Source organism: Leishmania donovani, chromosome 16, assembly GCF_000227135.1.
Source record: "Leishmania donovani BPK282A1 complete genome, chromosome 16".
Classification (NCBI taxonomy): domain Eukaryota; phylum Euglenozoa; class Kinetoplastea; order Trypanosomatida; family Trypanosomatidae; genus Leishmania; species Leishmania donovani.
This window is the reverse complement of record NC_018243.1, coordinates 529,134-547,736: the sequence shown is the minus strand read 5'-3', so window position 1 is coordinate 547,736 and position 18,603 is coordinate 529,134. Positions and strand designations below refer to the sequence as shown.

Below are 18,603 nucleotides of genomic sequence, written 5' to 3'. Positions count from 1 at the left end.
TGATGCCTGTGCTTGGTGGTGGAGTTGCGCATGGCAAGCTGGCGGTGTTTGCCTTCCTCTCCCACGTCCCTCACGCATGTGCAAGAGAAGCGGAGGCGAGGACGCCGTTGCGCATAAGACGCGCTCTGCCAGGTTTGCCCTTCTGCTCCTCCCCGCCTCCCTCCCCCACTAATACCACCCAACACCACGTCACCTCCTCTATATGCATGACTGAATGGTAGAGCTCTCTGGACTTGTGCACAGGTCTGCCCTCCTCATACGTGTCTGTCCTCCTCTTCCCCTCTGTTCCACCACTTCCGCCTCTCCTGGCGCACGTGCGTGCCCCTTCTCGTCCTTCTCCGCGAACGCGGTAGTACACGGTGTGAGGGCACCTCGTCACGGCGCTGAACCGCACACGAGTGCATCACCACTCATCGTCCCCTGCATCCTCACGTCTAGTGCGTTTCCGGTCGTGTGCCGGGGGACCGTACGTTGTACGTGGACTGCACCGCACAAGCTCACCTTATCCCCTCTTTCCCTCCCTCTCTCACCCCCCCGGCGCCTCTGCCCTTTCTGCTAGAACTTGCTCTGCGTCTCGGAGCGTGCGCAGGGAGAGACGGGTGGGCATCTCGCATCGCTCTCTCCTCCCTTCTCGCTTCTATTGCTGTCCTGCATCCGGTGTGGGGCCGCAGGTGTGACGGAGGAGGGCGGGCGCACAGCAGCGGGGCCGCCTCTCCTTTCTGTTCGCAGCCTCGACGCTTTTGACGTGCGCCTGCGTCCCTCCGCAAGTGTTGGGGGGCGCGTGACGAAACGGCGTTAACGACTGACATCCCGTGTGCGTGTGGGTGGAGGAAGGGAGTCGACCACTGCGCGCAGCGTGTAACGAAGGAAGCATAGAGTCGTTATTCTCGCTCTCGAGCTTCAGAGTGCTCCTCTTTCCCTCTGTGAGTGCTTAGTTCTGCAGTCATGCGGCCTCGCCGTGCTCTCGTCTGCGCCCTTGCAGATTCGGCGATTGCGGCTGTGAGGGCGCCGGCTATCGGCACCGTCACCACCAGCCCCGCGGTGCTAGCGGCTGCGGCGCTGCGTCAACAACGCCGGTCTGTGATGGAGCAGAGCAGGCCCGCCTTTGTAGCGCAACGGCGTCGCTCCTCCGCACGGAAGAGCTCCGCTACGGCGGGCGTGCCGGGCGCGTCAGTGCCAGACCAGGCAGTGGCTTCAAGCTGGGGCGCTGCACGAGCCCCCTTGAAAGATCCAGAGCCGCGAAGTTCCGCGACCGAAAACGCTCAGCAGCAGCACCTAGAGGATGCTTCACCACTCAAGGTGGCAGAGGAAGAGGCTGTCACTGAGGCGGCCGCCAGTGGCAGCGGTGGCGGCGGCACCTTGCTTGCACACACGATGCTAGGCACTGGCCGCGACGCAGCACAGAAGCAGGAGCGTCTGCGCCTTGCGAAGCTGCGTTACTGTCTTCTTGTGGGCGCTCACAGTGCTCTGCAGAGCCCCGCTGGGGAAGACTGCCGCGCCCACGCGCCGCGTCTCGCTTTGGAAACGGTTAGCATCGCCAGCAAGAATGCAACGCCTGTTTCAGGCAGCAGCGACGCTGAAAGCAGTCCTGCCGTCGCACCATCTAAACTGTGTGTCAAGCTACCATCATCTGCCCAGCGTGCTCACTGCGGCGCCGCATCCGCCCCATCGGCGACGGAGCAGCTGTCGGTGGCCGAGGCGCTTCGCGTATTCGCCAATACGTTTGCCTTGACGCTGCACTCAACACCGCAGAAGTGGCGCACGCGCGTCAGCGCCGCCACTGCACCGGCTCTGCCTGTGTTTTCCGGCTCGTCCGCGATTCCCATCGCGGGGGCACCGCTGTCCTCGTCCTTTCTCTGCTCACCATTGGCGATCGTCGCCGCACCCGTAGCCGTGAGCGCGGTGGCACAGCGGACCATTGCCGTCGAGGAGACGGCACCGCTACGCTGGCTGGAGACCTCCTTTCTCGATCTGTGCGAGCGCCTCTTGCGAAAGCTCTATGATGAGCACGCGACCGCGACGCAGCGGCACGATCTGCTCGGCAAAGTGCAAAGTCAGGCTGCTGTCTTGCTGCGCGCAGTCGATAAAGAGTGTCGGGCCGTCAACAGCCATGTTCTCCACGCCATGCAACGGCAGTGCCGTAGAGACGCCGCCGCCGCCGCCGCCGCCGCCAAGGGAAGCAGAACCACAGGCGGGTCCTCTCGCAAGCGCAAGCTATCTCGGGCGCCGAAAGACACGAACGTTGAGGACACCTTGCAGAACACCCTTGAGCGCGTAGGGCAAGAGCTGCACCTGGTCCACGCGTGGATCATTCACTTGTGCTGCGACGCAGGCGACGACGGTGCAGGTGCGGCTGCTGCAGCGGCTGCCGTTTGCGTGGCGCGGCGCGCGCTCCGCTGGGACGCTCTCCGCGGGGTCGCGGCGACCTCGACCGTTACGCTGGATGATGTCAGGTGGTTGTTTGCCGTGGCCCTGCTGGAGCACCTGCACACACAGACGTACTGCTTCCACCATGCAAAGACCGCCGCGGCCGATCACATCACCGACGCTGCGGCCGCCGCTCACGGTGGCAAAACGAGGATGCCATCTATCGTCGTGGAGGCTCACCACCTTCGCGGCCTTGCCGCCCTCATCGACTTTGCGATGGCGCAGCGTCTCGAAGTGCCCCTGCTGCTCGCTACGCAGCTGTACAGTCGCGGGACAGCGGCGTTTTCTCTCGCTGCTGTAGCGCAGCAAGAGGCCCTCCTGGACGTCATCATGGTGTACCACGCCCTTCTACCCACCTACGCGCTTCTGTTTCCATCGTATCATCGAGCCGTCGTAGTCGCCGCGACACCGAACCCCACACCATCCAAGCAGCGCTACACTGTCGGGGAGACGCACTCGGCCACACCACGCGAACTGGTGCTGGGTGATGGCGAGGCGGACGCAGAGGCGCATCAAGTGATCGCACCAGCAGCGGTGGACTGCGCGAAGGAGGAAGATGGCGACGACGGTGGCAATGACGCGGCGCGGGAGCTGGCAGATCGTTGCGCCGCGGCAGCATCACCTTTGCGAGTCTGGGATGCTTTGGTCCAGCATTGGGAGCGGCAGCAGGAGCAGGTGCGGAACGAGGGTGCTGCAGCAGTCGTGTGGTGGCTGCGGATGCTACCGCTGTGGATCAGCACCGCCACGGACTCCCTGCAGCTGTGCCTGATACTTGTCAGCAGCTGCGGTAGTGGCGCAGATGCTGTGCGCACGGCGGAGCCCATGAAAGAGTTGCTGGATCGCGCAGCGGCGGTGCTGCGCGACGCGCTGCGCTTCGACCGGCGCGAGTATGAGCGAAGTCGTGGAGCGCAACGGCTGCTCACCATGAGGTCGGCATCCGCAAGAAGCGACGCATCGCCCCTTGGCGACGAGGACGGCGTAAGCAACGGTAACGAAGCGGGAAAGACCGGCGAAGCCGGTGAGTTTGGCACGGCAATAGCAGGAGCTGCAGGGACGATGGAAGCACATTACGCTCTGGAGGACAAGGGACTCGCTGCTGATGCCCCGCCGCCGCTGCGTCGCCAGCGTGGCAAGCGCTCCCTCTTCTACAAGTCTCCGCACGAGTCTGACGGCGGCGTCCTCGTTCGAGAGAGTCCGGGAACATCGGCGAGGGGGAGCACCAACGGAGTCGGCAGCCCGGCCCGGTCGCGCTTTGAATCGCGCAGCCGCACCAGCGCTGGTCTCGCGGCGAGATACGCCTCCTCCGTGACAGGCGTTTTTGGCAGCACCCGCGGCGGTGCGGACGGTCACGCAGCGGGTGCGTGTCCCGTCCGTCACGGCCGCGTCGCCTCGGCGGCGGCGGCGGCGACAGATCGCTTCACGAGTCCCATCTTCCAGACGCTGGTGCTGTCGAGTGAGACGCCCGTCGTCCTTAGCACACTCTTCCGCCTTGATTCAGTGCGGCGTCAGAGCTGCCTGGAGGAGGCCTGGGCCGCCATCGTGCATTCCCAGAGTGAGCTGTGGCGCCTCCTGTACGACCTCCCTCCAGCGGCGGGGGCGGCGAGCGAAGCCGCCCGTGACGAGAAAGCCAACCGCACAACGTTTCTGCGCAACGTCCTTCCGGTCGCCGTGGCGTCTCTCGTCGGCACTGCTTCCGTGGCCGGATCTGGCATCAACAGCAACTCCAGCCAGCGCCGCGCGGCGGCAACCTCGTCCTCGGCGCGGGTGCCGGTACGAGAGGAGACGCTTCGGCGGGTGCTGTGCACACTTCAAAGCGCGCAAGAGCAGCTCGGGCTGTCGCTCTTCGAGTCCCTCCATCACGTGCTCGTCTCCGTTGCCCAGGTGCTGCTGCGAATCGAGCGCGTGAGTGACAGGGCGCTCCTCTCGTGTCGGACGCCGCAGGATTTCACGGCTGGAAAGCGAGCACCTCTGGACCACGTGCACCAGCGCCAAGCCTTCATACACGTCCTCACTATCGGGACCGCGATTCTGCTGGCCGGGAACTCGCTACCGTGGGAAGGCGCGCAAGTTGCATGGCAGCTGCAGCAGCAGCTCCGCTACCCACAGATCGAGTTCCGGTCAGGCGCCGCAGTCCCGCAGCTGCCGCGTCCGCGGTTTGTCTCGGTCGCCATTGACGCTTTCGCGGTACAGTGGACGCGGGCCATCGTCAAGGATCTGTCGCTGCTGCATGTATTGTGCCGGCAGCATGCTGATGTGGTGCTAGCCAACGCGGTGGAGATGCTGCGTGTCTTGCAGACCCCATCCACCTCCGCGGCGCTCCCACTTTTTGCGAAGCAGGTGACCGCGGCAGCCCTGCTGCGCAGTCTCTCGGTTCTCGCGGGGCAGTGGCGCCAACGCAGGGACGCAGCGCAGAGAGGCTTCCGCGTGCACCGGATTGTGGAACTGGCCGAGGTGCAGCACGACGAGGTCATGCAACTGCACCAGGGTGTACTCGACCTGCTGCGCGACAACGGCGCACTACGGCTGCTCTGCGGCTATGCCACATTTGCGGCGGAGCTGTTTGAGATTCATGTGCGCCTGAAAGCGAAACTCGCGTCGCTGGTGGAGTGGGCCGATATGTACCTCCTGCCCTCTGTTCTGCCTGTGGTGGTGGCTGGCCTGCACCGGTCCCGGTCCACGCACAACGCTGCCACACACGCCGACATGTGCGAGGCGACTCTGGGACTGCTCTCCCAGCTGTCCCGCTACGCCGCGAATCCGCAGATGTCCGTAGTGGAAGTTGTGCGGACGCAGTGGAATCAGGTACTGCTGCAGGTGAGCCTCTACTGCATTCGGACGGCAGGGAGGGGGGGTAGGAAGCGGGCCCCTGACTACGGGCTGCCTCCGCCGGTGTTGCCGAGCCTAGACGACGTCGCAGCGCTTCAGCGGCCGTCGCACGGAACGGACGCCGCGGCGGCGGCAAGGGAGTGGGCGGAGGCCTTCACCGGAGGCCGCGAGCCGTTGTTTCTCGCCCTGCTGGACCGCGGCGAGGCTCTGCTGGGGGCGCCGCGCGGCACGCGGTCGAGCGCCGGCGAGGTCGCCGAGGGGACAACACGTGCGCTTTCCGCGTATATTGCAGCGTGGGACGAGCAAGTGCGGTTCGGTCGGTGCGACTGGGACGCCGCGCGGCCAGTCAGCCACGAAGGCATCGCCGACGACCCAACAGTAGACACGCGCGAGCTGCTGGCGCATCTGCAGGTCTCCTACGAGGGTGTGCAGGCGTTTGGCAGGATAACGAGCCCCGCCCTCCGAGCCAGTGCTGAGGTGGCGCCGTTCATGGCGGCGAAGCCCAACAACATTCGCCAGCTGGGCTTTCTCGTGCGGTTTATGGAGCAGCACCTGCGCGTGCAGGAGCGCCTATCCCGCCTCAGCGACGATGAGCTAGAGTCCTTCGTGCTGCCCTGGCCCGCAAAAGATGAGGCAGTGCCGTCCGCTGTGCAGGCTGTGCCGAGGCCGTCGCCGCCGTCCCCCTCGTCTAGCTTGGCGGCTTCGGCGGCTACCGTCAGCGAGACCGCGCCGCTGGTGCTGCTCGACTTCGTTGGCTACCTCAGCAGCAGGAGCGTGTGGGCGATGGTGACGTGGGCGTGCAACATTGCGGAGACAGTCGTGAAGATCGAGCTGAAGCGGCACCGTCACATCCCTGAAGCCGTGCAAGCGGTGGCCACCACGGCGATTCTTACGCAGCTGCGCGCCGTTCCGCCGCCCATCCGCGGCGCCGGCAAGCCCCCAGTGAACATACTAAGGGCGCTGCTTAGCCTCTCCGACATGGTAGCAGGCACCACGGAGTCCCTCCTTGGGTACCATCGCCGCTCTGTGATTCGTGGCCTGCTAAGCAACCCGACGCGCGATCAGTACCGCGTTGTCACCTTTGGGCTGAAGCAGGCCACCGCATACGTGCAGGAGGAGGCACGGCAGTACCAGGGGCTGGGTACGCGGGAAAGCGGCGCATGTGACGATCTCGCATCGGAGATGGCCGACGGCGACGCCGCAGCCGACTTCGAGACAGCGGCAAAGACAGAGGAGGTGGAGGAGGCTTGCAGCGCAGACGGCGCGTTGCACTTCCGAACGAACGCCGATGGCACGATTGACCGCACCTGGCTAGCTGCCGGCCCTCCCGAGCTACCAGCCCCACCGCGGCAGCAAGACGTGGGGATCTACTACATGAAAGTGTGGGCCGCGTACGCCGCCCAGCGGCGCCTCCGCGCTGCAGCGGGCGAAGCAGCGACGGCAGAGGCAGAGGCCGCAACAGCAACGCTGGTGCCGTACTTGCGCACGGACCTCAATCGCGAATATCGCTTCTTCCTGAGCTGCCTTGTGTGCCTCGTCGACGCCAGCATGGAGTCTGCGCTGCTGTACCTCCGCCGCCTGCAGGGCGACGGGGAGGAGGACATCCGCCTTCTCGTTGAGGCTGCCATCTCAGAGGTGTGCCGCACCGTGTCAGCGATCATTCACTCGCTTCTCAACCTCTCTCCGGAGGTGCGCCGCGCATGCTGTCAGCGGGAGGAGGCAGAGCTGCTGTGGACCTCGTTATGTATCGTTGCCACGATCAGCGCTGTGGTGCCGCGCGACCCGCAGGAGCGCTTCTTCACGTCGCGCTGCACAGACGCCATCGGGCGTGTCTTCGCGCTCACGCGCTGGCTGGTGGACGACGCAATCTCGACCATGGCGACCCCATCGACCACGAATGGCGAAGCCGACTCTAACAAGGTACGAGAGGGCACTGCTACCGCCGCAAGCGATGCGGGTGCATCTCTCGTGCACCGCCCGCTCACCAATGCGCTCGTGCGCGGCGCGCAGCTGCTCCTGCGGGACCCCCACAGCTCCCAGCGGATGGCGATACGGTTGGCTGTGCGCCAGCGTGAGCGGGATGATCTGTCGGCCGTCCTGGTGGCGCTGCAGGTGTTGGTGAAGTCTGCCGCCACGTATGAGCCCGGCCGCAGTCTCCTGCACTACGTCTGGACACGACTCGCCGCGGAGCTCAGTCAGCCGCTGCTTGGCCCTGCCGCGACCACCGCTGCGCCGCCGCCCGTTCGATCCGCGAAGTCGACGAAAGCAGCGCTCTCCGCTGCGGCAGCGGCGATCCATGCAGCACCAACTGAGCTGAACGTTGCGGCGACGGTCATCTCGCGGAGCGAGTACAATGCCGTGCTGCGCGGGCTTGCATCCCTATGCGCAGCGCTGCCGCCAAGCTCTGGCCGAGTCGGAAAACTAAGAAGGGGCGAGACGGGCGACCCTGCCACCGAGTCGGCGTTGGAGCTGCCGGCCGCCGGCGGGAGCGGCGTGGCGGGGGCGGGGCCGGTCGTGTGCGACGTGGACGCTGCCGTGCGACACGTCGTCGAGGACGCCGCCGGTTTTGAGGCAGAGCGAAGACGGTGCCTGAGCCAGAGCGCCAGCCAAGAGGAGTGGCACTACGCCGGCGTCGCCAACTCGGACGAGGCCGCCTCTCCTGCCGCGGGTCACGGTCTCACATCGTCACTGCTGCTGCACCCGGGCCAAGATGTGGCGTCGGGGCACCCCGCGTTCAGCGTTGCCGAAGTGATGGAGAGCGGCTCAATGCCGACGACGGCTATCGTTGACGCCGTCATCGCGCACGCCGCCGCCACAGTCCGCGCCGCCGGTGGGCGCTCGTCGCTGGACGTTAACTCCATTCCTGGTGTGGCACGCACAGCGCCAGGTGCGACTGGCGCAGTAGACGCCGTCGACGACGATCCTGCGACGGCCGTTGGTTTCCTGCGTCTCGTGCGAGAGTTTCAGCGTCACGTGACGGAGCTGCTCTCGCTCGTGCCCCTGCGCGACATCGTCGCACGGCCTCAGGCCGAAGTGCTCTTTGCCTGTATGAGTCTGCTGCACGGCACTGTCTCCGCCGCCGCGGAGGGCAAGGTGTGGGCGCTGATGACCTCCAAGTGGACAGCTGAGCTGCTCGCCCCAAGTGAGTCGACTTTTCTGCAGCTGCAAGAGTTGGAGCTGGCGAAGGTGCGTGAGCTGCGTGCCGTAACGTCGCGGGACTTGCACTTGATGGCGGACACGCACTCTCATGGCGGAGTTGATGGGGCAGGTCACGGCAGTCGCAGCAGCAGCAGTGCGTACGGCTCGTTACCGTTTAGCGCCGCCGTGGTCGACCTGTTCGCTGCCGCTGGCCGCGCGCCGACGAGGAGACCTGCGCAGCCGAATGCCGAGTTGAGTGTCTTGGCAGCAGCAGAGCGCAGTATGCGGCACCACTGGTGCGCTGAGGAGTTTGACCTTCCTCGCCACGACGATGTGTCGCGACTGTTTTCCAACGCTGGCGGGGTCCGGAAGGGACCGCGGAACGCAGGCAAGGATCGCCGCACTCAAGAGCGGAATAGCGACCGTGCGAGTACCTTGGAGTTTGACCCGCACGCAACTGGCTTGGCGGCACTCGCAGCCATGCCAGACCCGATCCCGATTCCGGTGGTGCTCACTATCTTCAAGGTGCTGAGTCGACGCCCCGTCGAGCACGCCGCATCTGGCTCTGTGGAAGGGCTGTCGCAGACCTTTGACGTGCACGGTGGCGGCATGACGTCCCGCCAAATTGCAGCGGCAACCTCGTGGCTAGCCAAGGGCGGTAACGACGGTAGCAGCCTGGACAGCGCGAGGGTTCGGGGCGCCGAGGTGGAGCGGGACTGCTTTGCGGCGTTTGCTGAGGTGTTTCTGACGTACACGGCGCGTGCATACTGGCTGCTGCGACCGCGGCTGGACGACAATGCGTGGGTTGTGTGGGCCATCATGGAGAAGAGCATGGCTGTGTACCCGACCGACAACGGCGTGCGGCAGCGCGAATGGGACCGGGTGTGTCGCCAGTGGCGGTTGCCAGTGAGCCTCGACCGCGCCCATGCCGTGGCAGGACACTTTTTCACCGAGGAGCAGCGGCGCCGCATCAGCGCGTGGACAACGGCGCTGCACACGGCCGCCTCTGGTGAAAGTGCATCGGCGTCGGTGAGCGCAAAGACGGTCGAGGGCGCGGAGGAGGTGGCGGTGCTCCGTTACTTGCAGGCAGCAGCCCTCTACCTTCATCTGCTGGCGATGACGTTGTTTCTCCTCTCACGTCTTGGCATATTCGGTGACCTGCCAAAAGCCTCCGTCGAGGTGGTGCGTCGGCGGGTGCAGGCGCAGGTGTTGCAGCATCGCCCACCAGGCAGCCGCAGCGCCGCCGCCACCTCCTCCGCTTTCCTCGTCTCGAACGAGGCCTTGACGCGTGAGCTCACACTCATGGCACTGGAGCGTCAGACGCAGCCGCTTTTTGTGAATCGCAACCTCTTTGAGGGCGCTGTGCTCCAATTCCTGAATGTGATATGGTGCATTGTGCGGCACGCAGACTCGCTGACGCACACGGCTACCGACGTGGTCGTGGCGTGGCTTCAAGCCCCTGGCCCGGCTGCTTCGATGGGATCTGCGGCAGCGACGGCACTGCGGGCCACGCCACCGACGGCGGTTTCTGCAGCCGCCATCATCTCCTACGCTGACCATGTGCGCATCATGGTGGTCGGGGTTGTGCAGGACACGCTGGACATGGTGACAGGTTTGGGGAGCCGAGCTCCAGCCATGCTGCCGCAGCATGCCGTGAAATCGCTTCTCACGAGCGGCTTCTCATGTGAGCCGCTAACCCTGCGGCTGCCGGCGCACCGCACGCGAAGTGCAAAAACCACGGCGGCATCGAGTATGCACAGCAGCCAGTCTTCCACGTGCACCGCCCACACCACCGACGGCTTATTTGCTCCGGCGGTCAACGTCATTGCGACACACCTGAGCACCACCGCCTCTGTGCCCTCGGCGATGGTGCTTGAGGATGCGCTGCTCTCCACCCCTGCATCGGCGGCGGCGTCGCTGTCGGCCACACCCGAGCTTGCCGTGTCACGTGTATTCGACCCCGTTGCCCGACCCGAGCTGTTTGTTGGCAGCCCAACCATGTTAGCCATCCTAAGCCCACAGTTTGTGCGCAGCACGATCTGCAGATCGCTGGAGAGCAAGGTGACCTCCTCCACTCTCCTGCCTGTAGCCTTCGCTCTTGAGTTCTACCTCTCTCGTCAAGGCGTCCCGCTGGCACCGCTGCTGGAGGCGACCACGGAGCTGCTGACGGCCTGCACGCTCCGTAACAGCGCCGTTCACATGTACTGTGAACATCTCGCCAGTGAGCTGACGTCGCGCAAGGAGTTCCGCCAAGCCTTGGCGCCGCCGACAATAGCCTCGGCTGAGCAAGGTGCCGCCGGATCCATCTCTAACGAGGTTGTCATATCCTTCCTTGCCGCGATTGCACGGCAGGACGTGCTGGTGACCAAGAAGACGCTTGCTCACCTCCTGCACTCGGTCATGCGCATGCGGCCGGATGTATTCGGGCAGCCGCCCACAGAGAACCGCCAGGGAAAGTTGACGCTGGTGCAGGTGGGTACGACGGTCGACTCCGCCATCGACACCACCAACCCCCTCTACACACCGGTGCAACCGGCGGCGAAGCGGGGTAGCGGCACCGGCGCCGCCACTCCATCGGGTAGCCCACCAGGGGCCAGCAGCGATGCAGACGGCCCGCGCGACGCCGCCGCGGTGATGAACGCCTTCAGCCTCGAAAAGTGGAGTGACGCGACGGCCATGACGCACCGCAAGGCCCTGGCCGCGCTCACCATCTCCCTCCCCACCGTGGTGGAGGTGGCCATGCACATGAACTGCATGCGACCGCTGGACTCGTCTGAGTGGCGGCGTGCCATTCAGATGCTCAAGGCCGCTGACGAAGCACGGCGTGAGCGGGTCGCCGTGCACCGGTCACAAGCGCAGGCAGCCATGCAGCAAGGGCGCGCAGGCACTGAACAAGAAGGCGAAGGCAGTGCGGGCAAGAAGGGGCAAATCGCCGACTCCACGGCTGCTGCGGCTGGAAAGCTAGACGCTTCTCTTCGCCTGGAAGACCCGTTCGACTTCGGTGTAGGGATGCTGCACCTGCGCTACGCACTGCGCAAGATTGTGCACGCCTCGTTGCGGCGGCTGCTACACCAGCAGGGGCCTCGTATGCTGGCGGACGTGGCGTCCATGCTACAGATGGTTGACCCTGCCCTGCAGCAAGCGACGTCGATGGCTCAGGCGTCCTCCTCCGTCGCGGGGGACCGTGACGGTGGTGCGAGGAACCGGCGCACGTGGTCGTCATCTTCGGTGCACGGAGTGTCTGCGCATGGTGCTGGTCACTCAGCAGAGCAACCTCGTCCATTTGACGGCGTGCTGGCTGGAACGACACGGGTCTTGCTTTCTCGTGCGGTGCTGTGCGCGCAGGCGATCGGCTACGACAGTACCGGAGCGGCGCTGGAGATGTCGCCGCGAAACGGCTCATCGCAGTCGCAGGAGGCGCAGTCAGTGCTCAAGTTGCCAGTCCCGGCACTTCAGCCCTCTGTGGTGGAGGCCGCTATCTCAGCAACGGCAAGCGCTGCTTCGCAACACCTCCGCAAAGGGCGTCACGTGCAAGCAGGGCACAGTACTGGAAAAATTGGCCTGCTTAGCAAGGAGGAGAAGGCCACCGTACATCAGCGCGTGGAGCTGGAGCGGGACGCGGCGACGACGGTGGGGTTGACTACGGCCCAGCTGCCACCGCAGAGTGCGAGGCGCATTGCGCGAGCGCTGCGGCTCACCCGCCACCGCGTGAAGATGAAGCAGCGTCAACAGGAGTATCGCATGCGCCGGGAGAAGCGCCAAGAGAAGCCCCGCCTCAGCATCAGCACCGCATCCCATCACGTCTCCAGCGGCTACGCATCTGTATCTGAAACCCATGGCAGTCGATGACAGCGAAGCGTACCACCGCTGCATGCTGGCTAGCGTGTCCCCTATGTTCCCTCCTTCGCATGGGGCAACGCTGCCGAGCTTCCGCTTTAAACACGCTAAGAGAGGCATACGTAAAATCTTGATGGCACAGGCAAGACGCAGTCGAGGCGGAAGGTCTGCGCCTGTGTTTGGTAAGCGGCGCCTCACTTACAGCCTCCGCTTTCTTTTCCAGCCGCTGTGCCTGTCGCTGTGGACGCTAGGAGGGGGCAGGTGGTGAGCGAGGGGCTGAGCCGGGAGAGGCGCACGCTAAGCATGAACCGGAAAAATGCATAGCGATTGAATGAAGGACGTGGGTGGCGCAGAAAAGCGAATGACGCACTCAACCTTGTTTGCGTCTGCACCCGTCCCTACGTCTGCACGCACGGCGAAAGGGCACGGTTACTGCCGCCCTTCCCACACGCACACAGTTATTGATATCGCCTTGCGCTATCACTCGGACAGCGCGGCCCGACACGAGTCGCTGCACCTCCCCTCCCTCCTCTCCTCTTTCGCCCAGCTTCTCTCTTCGCTGTCCTTGTTCTGCCTCACCTTTGCCCCTGCACGCCCGGAAACCTCATGCCGGGTGATGCACGCACGCTCGCATACCCATGCAATGCCTCTCGCCCGCACAAACGTCACCGCCAGTGCTTCCGGCTTCACGCAAGACCATCTGTAGCTGGTTTCGAACTAGCTCAGATCGACGCCCTCTCCTCTTCTCTCCGCTCGCACAGCTTTGCCTTTCTCTCTCCAGTGTTCCTGTCGGCGCCGCTGCTCACATCGGCGCCCGTAACAGCTTCGCAGCAGCGGCGACGTTGCGTGCGAGATCACCGCGATACGTTCTTCTCTCCCATTAGGTGTACGCTCGCACACATACACCGGCGGACGGAGCACGACAGCGATACAGAGAAGTGAAGGCATCGCAGGCCCCACGCCCACCCCTCCCCCCGCACGCGGATTGAAGAGGCAGCACAGCAAGAACGACGACTCGAAAAGAAGGGGGTCGGTGGTGCTGCGGTACCGTTGCTCCCGCCTGCCCACACACGCGCAGACTGAGGTGGGGAGGGGGGTGCGCTACTCTCTCTCTCTCTTCCCCCTCCACACCATTCTTCGCGCAGTTGCGTAGCGCGGAGAGGACGAGGAGAAAGAGGGGCAGCGTGTGCGTTTTGCTTTCGCTGCTGCTGGTGCTGCGGCTGCGGATGCCGTCGTTGTCGTGGTGACTTGCTATCAATCTCATTTTCCCATTACTTCTGTCGCTTGGGCTCTCCCCTCTCCTCCACCATCACCATCATCACCCTTCGTGTCGTTGTTGTTTTGGAGGGAAGGGGGCAGTGCGTTCTTTGTTCGTCTTCTTCCTCCCTCCCTCCCTCCCCCCTCGTGTTTCCTTTCTTCGCTCGTGTGTTTCGCGCTGGACGTGCGTCGTGCAGGACGAGAGATGTGCGTGGCAACGGCAGCATCTCGCTGTAACCTCTGATTCTTTGTTTCCTCGGCACATCCACGTCCCACATCCACGTCCACATCCACTCTCAGTCTCTGTCCTTCCCTCTCTATTTCTTTGCTCTGCTTGAGCTCTCCGTTGTTGTTTCGCTCGTTTCACGCTCGGACGTGCCACCCCCTCCCCCTCCTCTCTTCTTCCCTTCCTTTTCTCTGTCTCTCTCCTCCCTCCCTTCCTCCAAGCGTGCCTGCACATCTCGCTGCTGCTGCTACGACGGTTGCGGCGAGTCGGTGCTGGCCGTGTCGACGGAATAGGTGCGGAGCTCGCCTACTGACATTCTCTCTTCCTTTCTGTCGCTCTTCCCTCCCTCCCTCCCTTCTCCATCCGTGCACAAGCATTGTTCCCTTATCCTGTGTGTATGTGTGTTGGCTAGTTTTCAAGTGTCCTTCTCGGCCGTCTGTCCTTCCCATCGTCTTCCTCCCAGCGTGCACTCCACCGAGTTCGGATGCAGTCGCCACAACTGATGAACCGGGCCGCGTCATCAGCACTGGTACCCGCACTGAACATGAACGCGCCAGGCAACGGCACTGTGTATGTCAGCGGCAGTATGAGCCACGAGCGTCGCCGCAACATCGCTCCGGACGAGGTGTGTCCGCCAGACACAATGCTGCGCACGCCACCGCCGACGGCGCGTAACTCCATGGATGCGGTGTGTGTCGCGGCGCACGCGTCGAGCGAACCTCGGTGCGTCAAGCCTGGCCGCTTGAGTCTCGCCTCCGAGGGCGCTGGCGCAGCTGCCACCAAGCGGCTTCCCCCGCTGGCCGGACTGCTTGCCGCTGCGAAGGGCCCTGCGACAACGCGAGCGAACACCACTATATCACGGAGCGCACGGATTTCACTCGGGTGCAGCCCAGCCACGTCGCCGGCAGCGTCGGCGTCTGTGCGAGACATGGAGGGCATGCAAGAGGCCTTGAAGAAGTTCAACGCTCGGGTGCTGGAGGAGAATGAGAAAGAGAAGGCCCGCAACAGTCGCCGTAGCAGCTGCGCCGCCTCGCGGGAGTCGTCCATAGTCACGCTACCCGTTGACCATCCCACATTGTCGGCGGCCTCCGAGTCACTGCCTAAGTCCAACCCGCTGCAGGCCTCACCCAACAAAGACAAGAATAAAAGCAGCAGCAGCAGCAGCAGCAGCAGCAGCGGCACGGCCCCGAAGACGTCCATGAGCATGGTATCGTCGGCACCGCGCGTGACGATGGTGCCGCGGATTTCACCGCAGTTCTCGCCGCCTCGCAGCAGCACCAACAGCAGCCACTCACCCCTTTCGGCAGCTGCCAACTCTTCGGAGGACGGCAACACTCGTCACCCGGAGGCCTCGCCGCACCTCTTAGCCCAAGATCCGCACCGCGGGCTGCCGCGCACCGTGCAGCCGGAGCAGCAGCAACTCAGGCCTCTCCGTTCCTTGCCGGCGGGCGCGTTGCAGAGCCAGATAGGGTCATCCTCAACCTCGCCGTCGGACGACGTGAGCACGCCGCCCATCATCGCCACGCCGCGATCGGCCAAGATAGTGGTTGGTAAACCGCAGATCGCAGCGTTCAAGTTACCACCGTCTCCACGCGCCCCGTCGCCGACTATGCCGAGCCTCCCAGACCGTTACGCACAAGGCAGCGGCGCAGGCGCACATAGCAACGCGCGGTCCGCTGCGGGGGGGCCACAGAAAGGGCTGACGCCCTCGATATCCCCGCCGCTGGCGGTGGATCCAGTGTACTCGGCCGTTGAGATACAAGAGAGCTCATCGGTGTCGACGGGCTCATCCGGTGGTCGCTGGGGCCTCTTGAGCGACAGCAAGCGCCCCTATACCAGCAGCAGCAACAGTTGGCAAGCGACGGCCGACAAGACCACCGTCAACGCCACGTCCGGCTTCAGCGGCGCCGCGGCCTCGCACCCGGTGCGCCAGCCGACGCTGCCCGGACTCCGCAAGAACCAGAACACGGATGAGTTCGGCAACGTCGGCGAGGAAGCCCCTGCTCCGGAGACACACGCCAAGCCGTCGTACAATGACGACGCATCAAGCGGATGCCCGCCGGGGTCGCCAAGCTGCTCCAGCAATCTCCACGACGGTGGGCCGCATCGCCTGTCACACGCCAGCACCATCGGAGCTGGCGACAACTCCCCACACACGGCGCTGCGTGTCTTCAGCTCTACCGATGAGCAGCCTGGAAATAGCAGCCCGAACGGTGTGGCAGCCAAGGAGGCGGCGGCCACCACCGCCGCAACTGCGAAGCCAGCGAAACCCATCAACAGCGGTCCCGCTGCGGGGCAAAGCCCACCCGGCGCGGCCCCAGTGAAGACCTCGCCGTTGGATAATGGCAATAGTCGTGGTGGCTCGGCCCAGTGCCCGGACTCTGCGCTGAACCACAACGGTCGCTACTCACCGGCGCGTGTCAACTCGAGCGCAACGACGGCCGCCGGACGTAATGCGAATGGGCAGAACCGATCCTCCGCGGACAGCGCGGTCCTGGACATCGACGCGGAGACAGCTGCGCTCAACTCGTACTTGAAGGAGGAGGACTTGAACCTGTCCATGTCCACGTTCACCAGCATCGGTTCAATTCTCGCCCAGTCGCTGACGCTGCGCGTGCTGAATCTGAAAGGTAGCACCATCCCCAGCGAGGGGCTGCGCGGGCTGGCAGATATTCCAACGCTCAAGTTGATCTGCGTATCACACATGCGCTGCTTGACAACGCTGGTGCCACTCGTGACGCCGACAACGAGGTCGAACGGCCGGCCCTGCGGGATCGAGGAGATCGACGCGCAGTTCTCACCTCTGGAAAACGAGGGTGTTTGGGGTTTGGAGAAGCTGCGGCGGCTGCGCCGACTTGACTTGGGCATGACCCCGATTAGCGATGTAACGTGCCTCTCCGCCAGCCGCTCTCTAAACGACCTCTACCTCAACGGCACACGCGTGGACAGCCAAGGCCTCGCCGGGCTGGAGCGGGTGTCGACGCTGACGCTGCTGAACGTTGCGCGCACCAAGGTGACATCGCTGAAACAGATTGCCAAATCGCGCTCCATCCAGACACTCATCGCGTACAGCTGCCACATCACGGACGACGGGCTCCTTGGCGTCAGCGAGATGCCGCGACTCAACACACTCGATGTGAGCACCACGAAGGTCGCAAACTTGTCCGTGCTGCAGAAGAGCCGCTCTCTCAAGTGGCTGCGCGCCCAGTGGCTCGGCCTCAAGAATTGCCACGACATTATACAGCAGCGGCGGGCGCAGATGGACGGTGTAACGCCTGACAGTTCCGTGGCTTGGCGCGACACCGAGGCGGGCTTTTCGGGACTCGCCAGCATTCCGACTCTCGAGTCGATCGACATGTCCTTCAACACAATCCGCAGCTTTCACTCGCTCTGCAACAGCAAATCACTCAAGCACCTTATTTTGCGCCGCACGCGCGTCGACAACAGCGGCATCGGCAGCATCGCTCAGCTCGCCGGAACCCTCGAGACGCTCGTCATCACCAATCTGACTGACATCCTGGACGACAGCGACAACGAGGAGGCCAACGGTCCGTCGAACGCGGCGAGCGGGCTGCTCAGCATCATTGGCGACATCCCTACGCTGCGTCGCCTCACCTCCCTTGACCTCTCCTTCACAGATGTCTATGACCTGCGCCTCCTGCAGAAGCTGCGAGTGCTCCGCGAGCTCATTATCGTCGAGACGCTCGTCACTGTTGACGGTCTGCGCGGTATCGAGAAGATTCCTACGCTGGAGACGGTGGACATCTCACAGACGAGCATCGTATCGCTACAGTTCCTTGTCGGCGGCGCCCCGTCCCTCAAGAAGATCCTTGTCAAATCGAACCGCAACGTGTGCGGCTTCAACCTCGGCCGCATCGATCAGCTGCGCGCGCTGCAGCACCTCGACGTCAGCGACACTATCGTGGAGGATATCGAGTCACTGCTGCAGTCAAAGTGGCGACTCCAGACGCTCGTCTGGCGGTGGAAGGAGCGGCGCGACAGCAAGGGGCCGGCGCCGGCGCTAGAGTGCCGCGTGACGTCTCCACGCCTGGTGGGCGTGAACACAATGCCGTGCTTGACGACGCTTGACCTGACGAACAGTTCCGTGCAAGACCTCGCCTTTCTCGAACGATCCGCGTCGCTCACGACGCTGTACCTCAAGTGTTGTCGGCTTCTGCGCAACAGCACCATTAAATCCCTGGGCACGTTGCCAGCACTCGAAGTGCTCGAGCTGAGCGACAACCGCCACATTTCAGACGTGACGTGCCTGCGCACCTGCCGTCGTCTGCGAGAGTTGCGCCTCAACCACACATACGTCACAAAGGCGGGGCTGAAAGGAGTGACCGACCTGCCGGAGCTGAAGGTGCTGGACATCGCAAATACGCGCGCCGAGGACGACGTCAAGGACGAGGACGTCAACGGCGCGGTGGAACGCAGCCGCCTGCTAGAAGACTCGAACGTGCGCGAGGGGAGCACGCTGCTGGACAGCTCTGTGGCTCCGGCCCAGTTTCGCGTGCCCCGACGGCGTCGCGTCTCCTTCATCGCCAACGATGGCGGCGAGGGCCTTTCACACAAAACGGACCGGCACGAGTAGATACCCCTGGTCCTTGTGCGCGGAGGGGTGGGGGACGGGCATTGGCGGTGTCACCGGAATACCCCCACCCCGCCGTCGCCGCTGCCATGCGTGCATGTGTCTGTATTTGCGTACTTGTGCGCGCTTCTGTTTCTCCAATGTCCCAGGGACTGCTGTAGCTCGTTAGCCAGTCGTCTCCACCCGACTTGTGTAGAGCACTCGAAGAGAACAGCGGGTGGGAGACGCTGCGTAACAGGAACAGCAAGGCCTGGGAAGGGGTCTGTAACCGCGGCCGTAACGACTTGCTGAATGTAAGCAT

The 18,603-nt window shown here is 64.1% G+C and overlaps 2 protein-coding genes across 2 annotated transcripts; both read left to right on the top strand.

Moving 5' to 3' along the window:
• Positions 1–945: 945 nt before the first annotated feature.
• On the top strand, positions 946–12,240 carry LDBPK_161410 (hypothetical protein, conserved; the record flags this gene model as incomplete). The annotated part of the gene is made up of 1 exon (XM_003859778.1): positions 946–12,240. One exon carries the CDS (start codon positions 946–948, stop codon positions 12,238–12,240), a length of 11,295 nt encoding a protein of 3,764 aa, XP_003859826.1.
• A 1,955-nt stretch (positions 12,241–14,195) lies between these two features.
• On the top strand, positions 14,196–18,305 carry LDBPK_161400 (hypothetical protein, conserved; the record flags this gene model as incomplete). Its single annotated transcript, XM_003859777.1, has 1 exon — positions 14,196–18,305. One exon carries the CDS (start codon positions 14,196–14,198, stop codon positions 18,303–18,305), a length of 4,110 nt encoding a protein of 1,369 aa, XP_003859825.1.
• Positions 18,306–18,603: the final 298 nt, after the last annotated feature.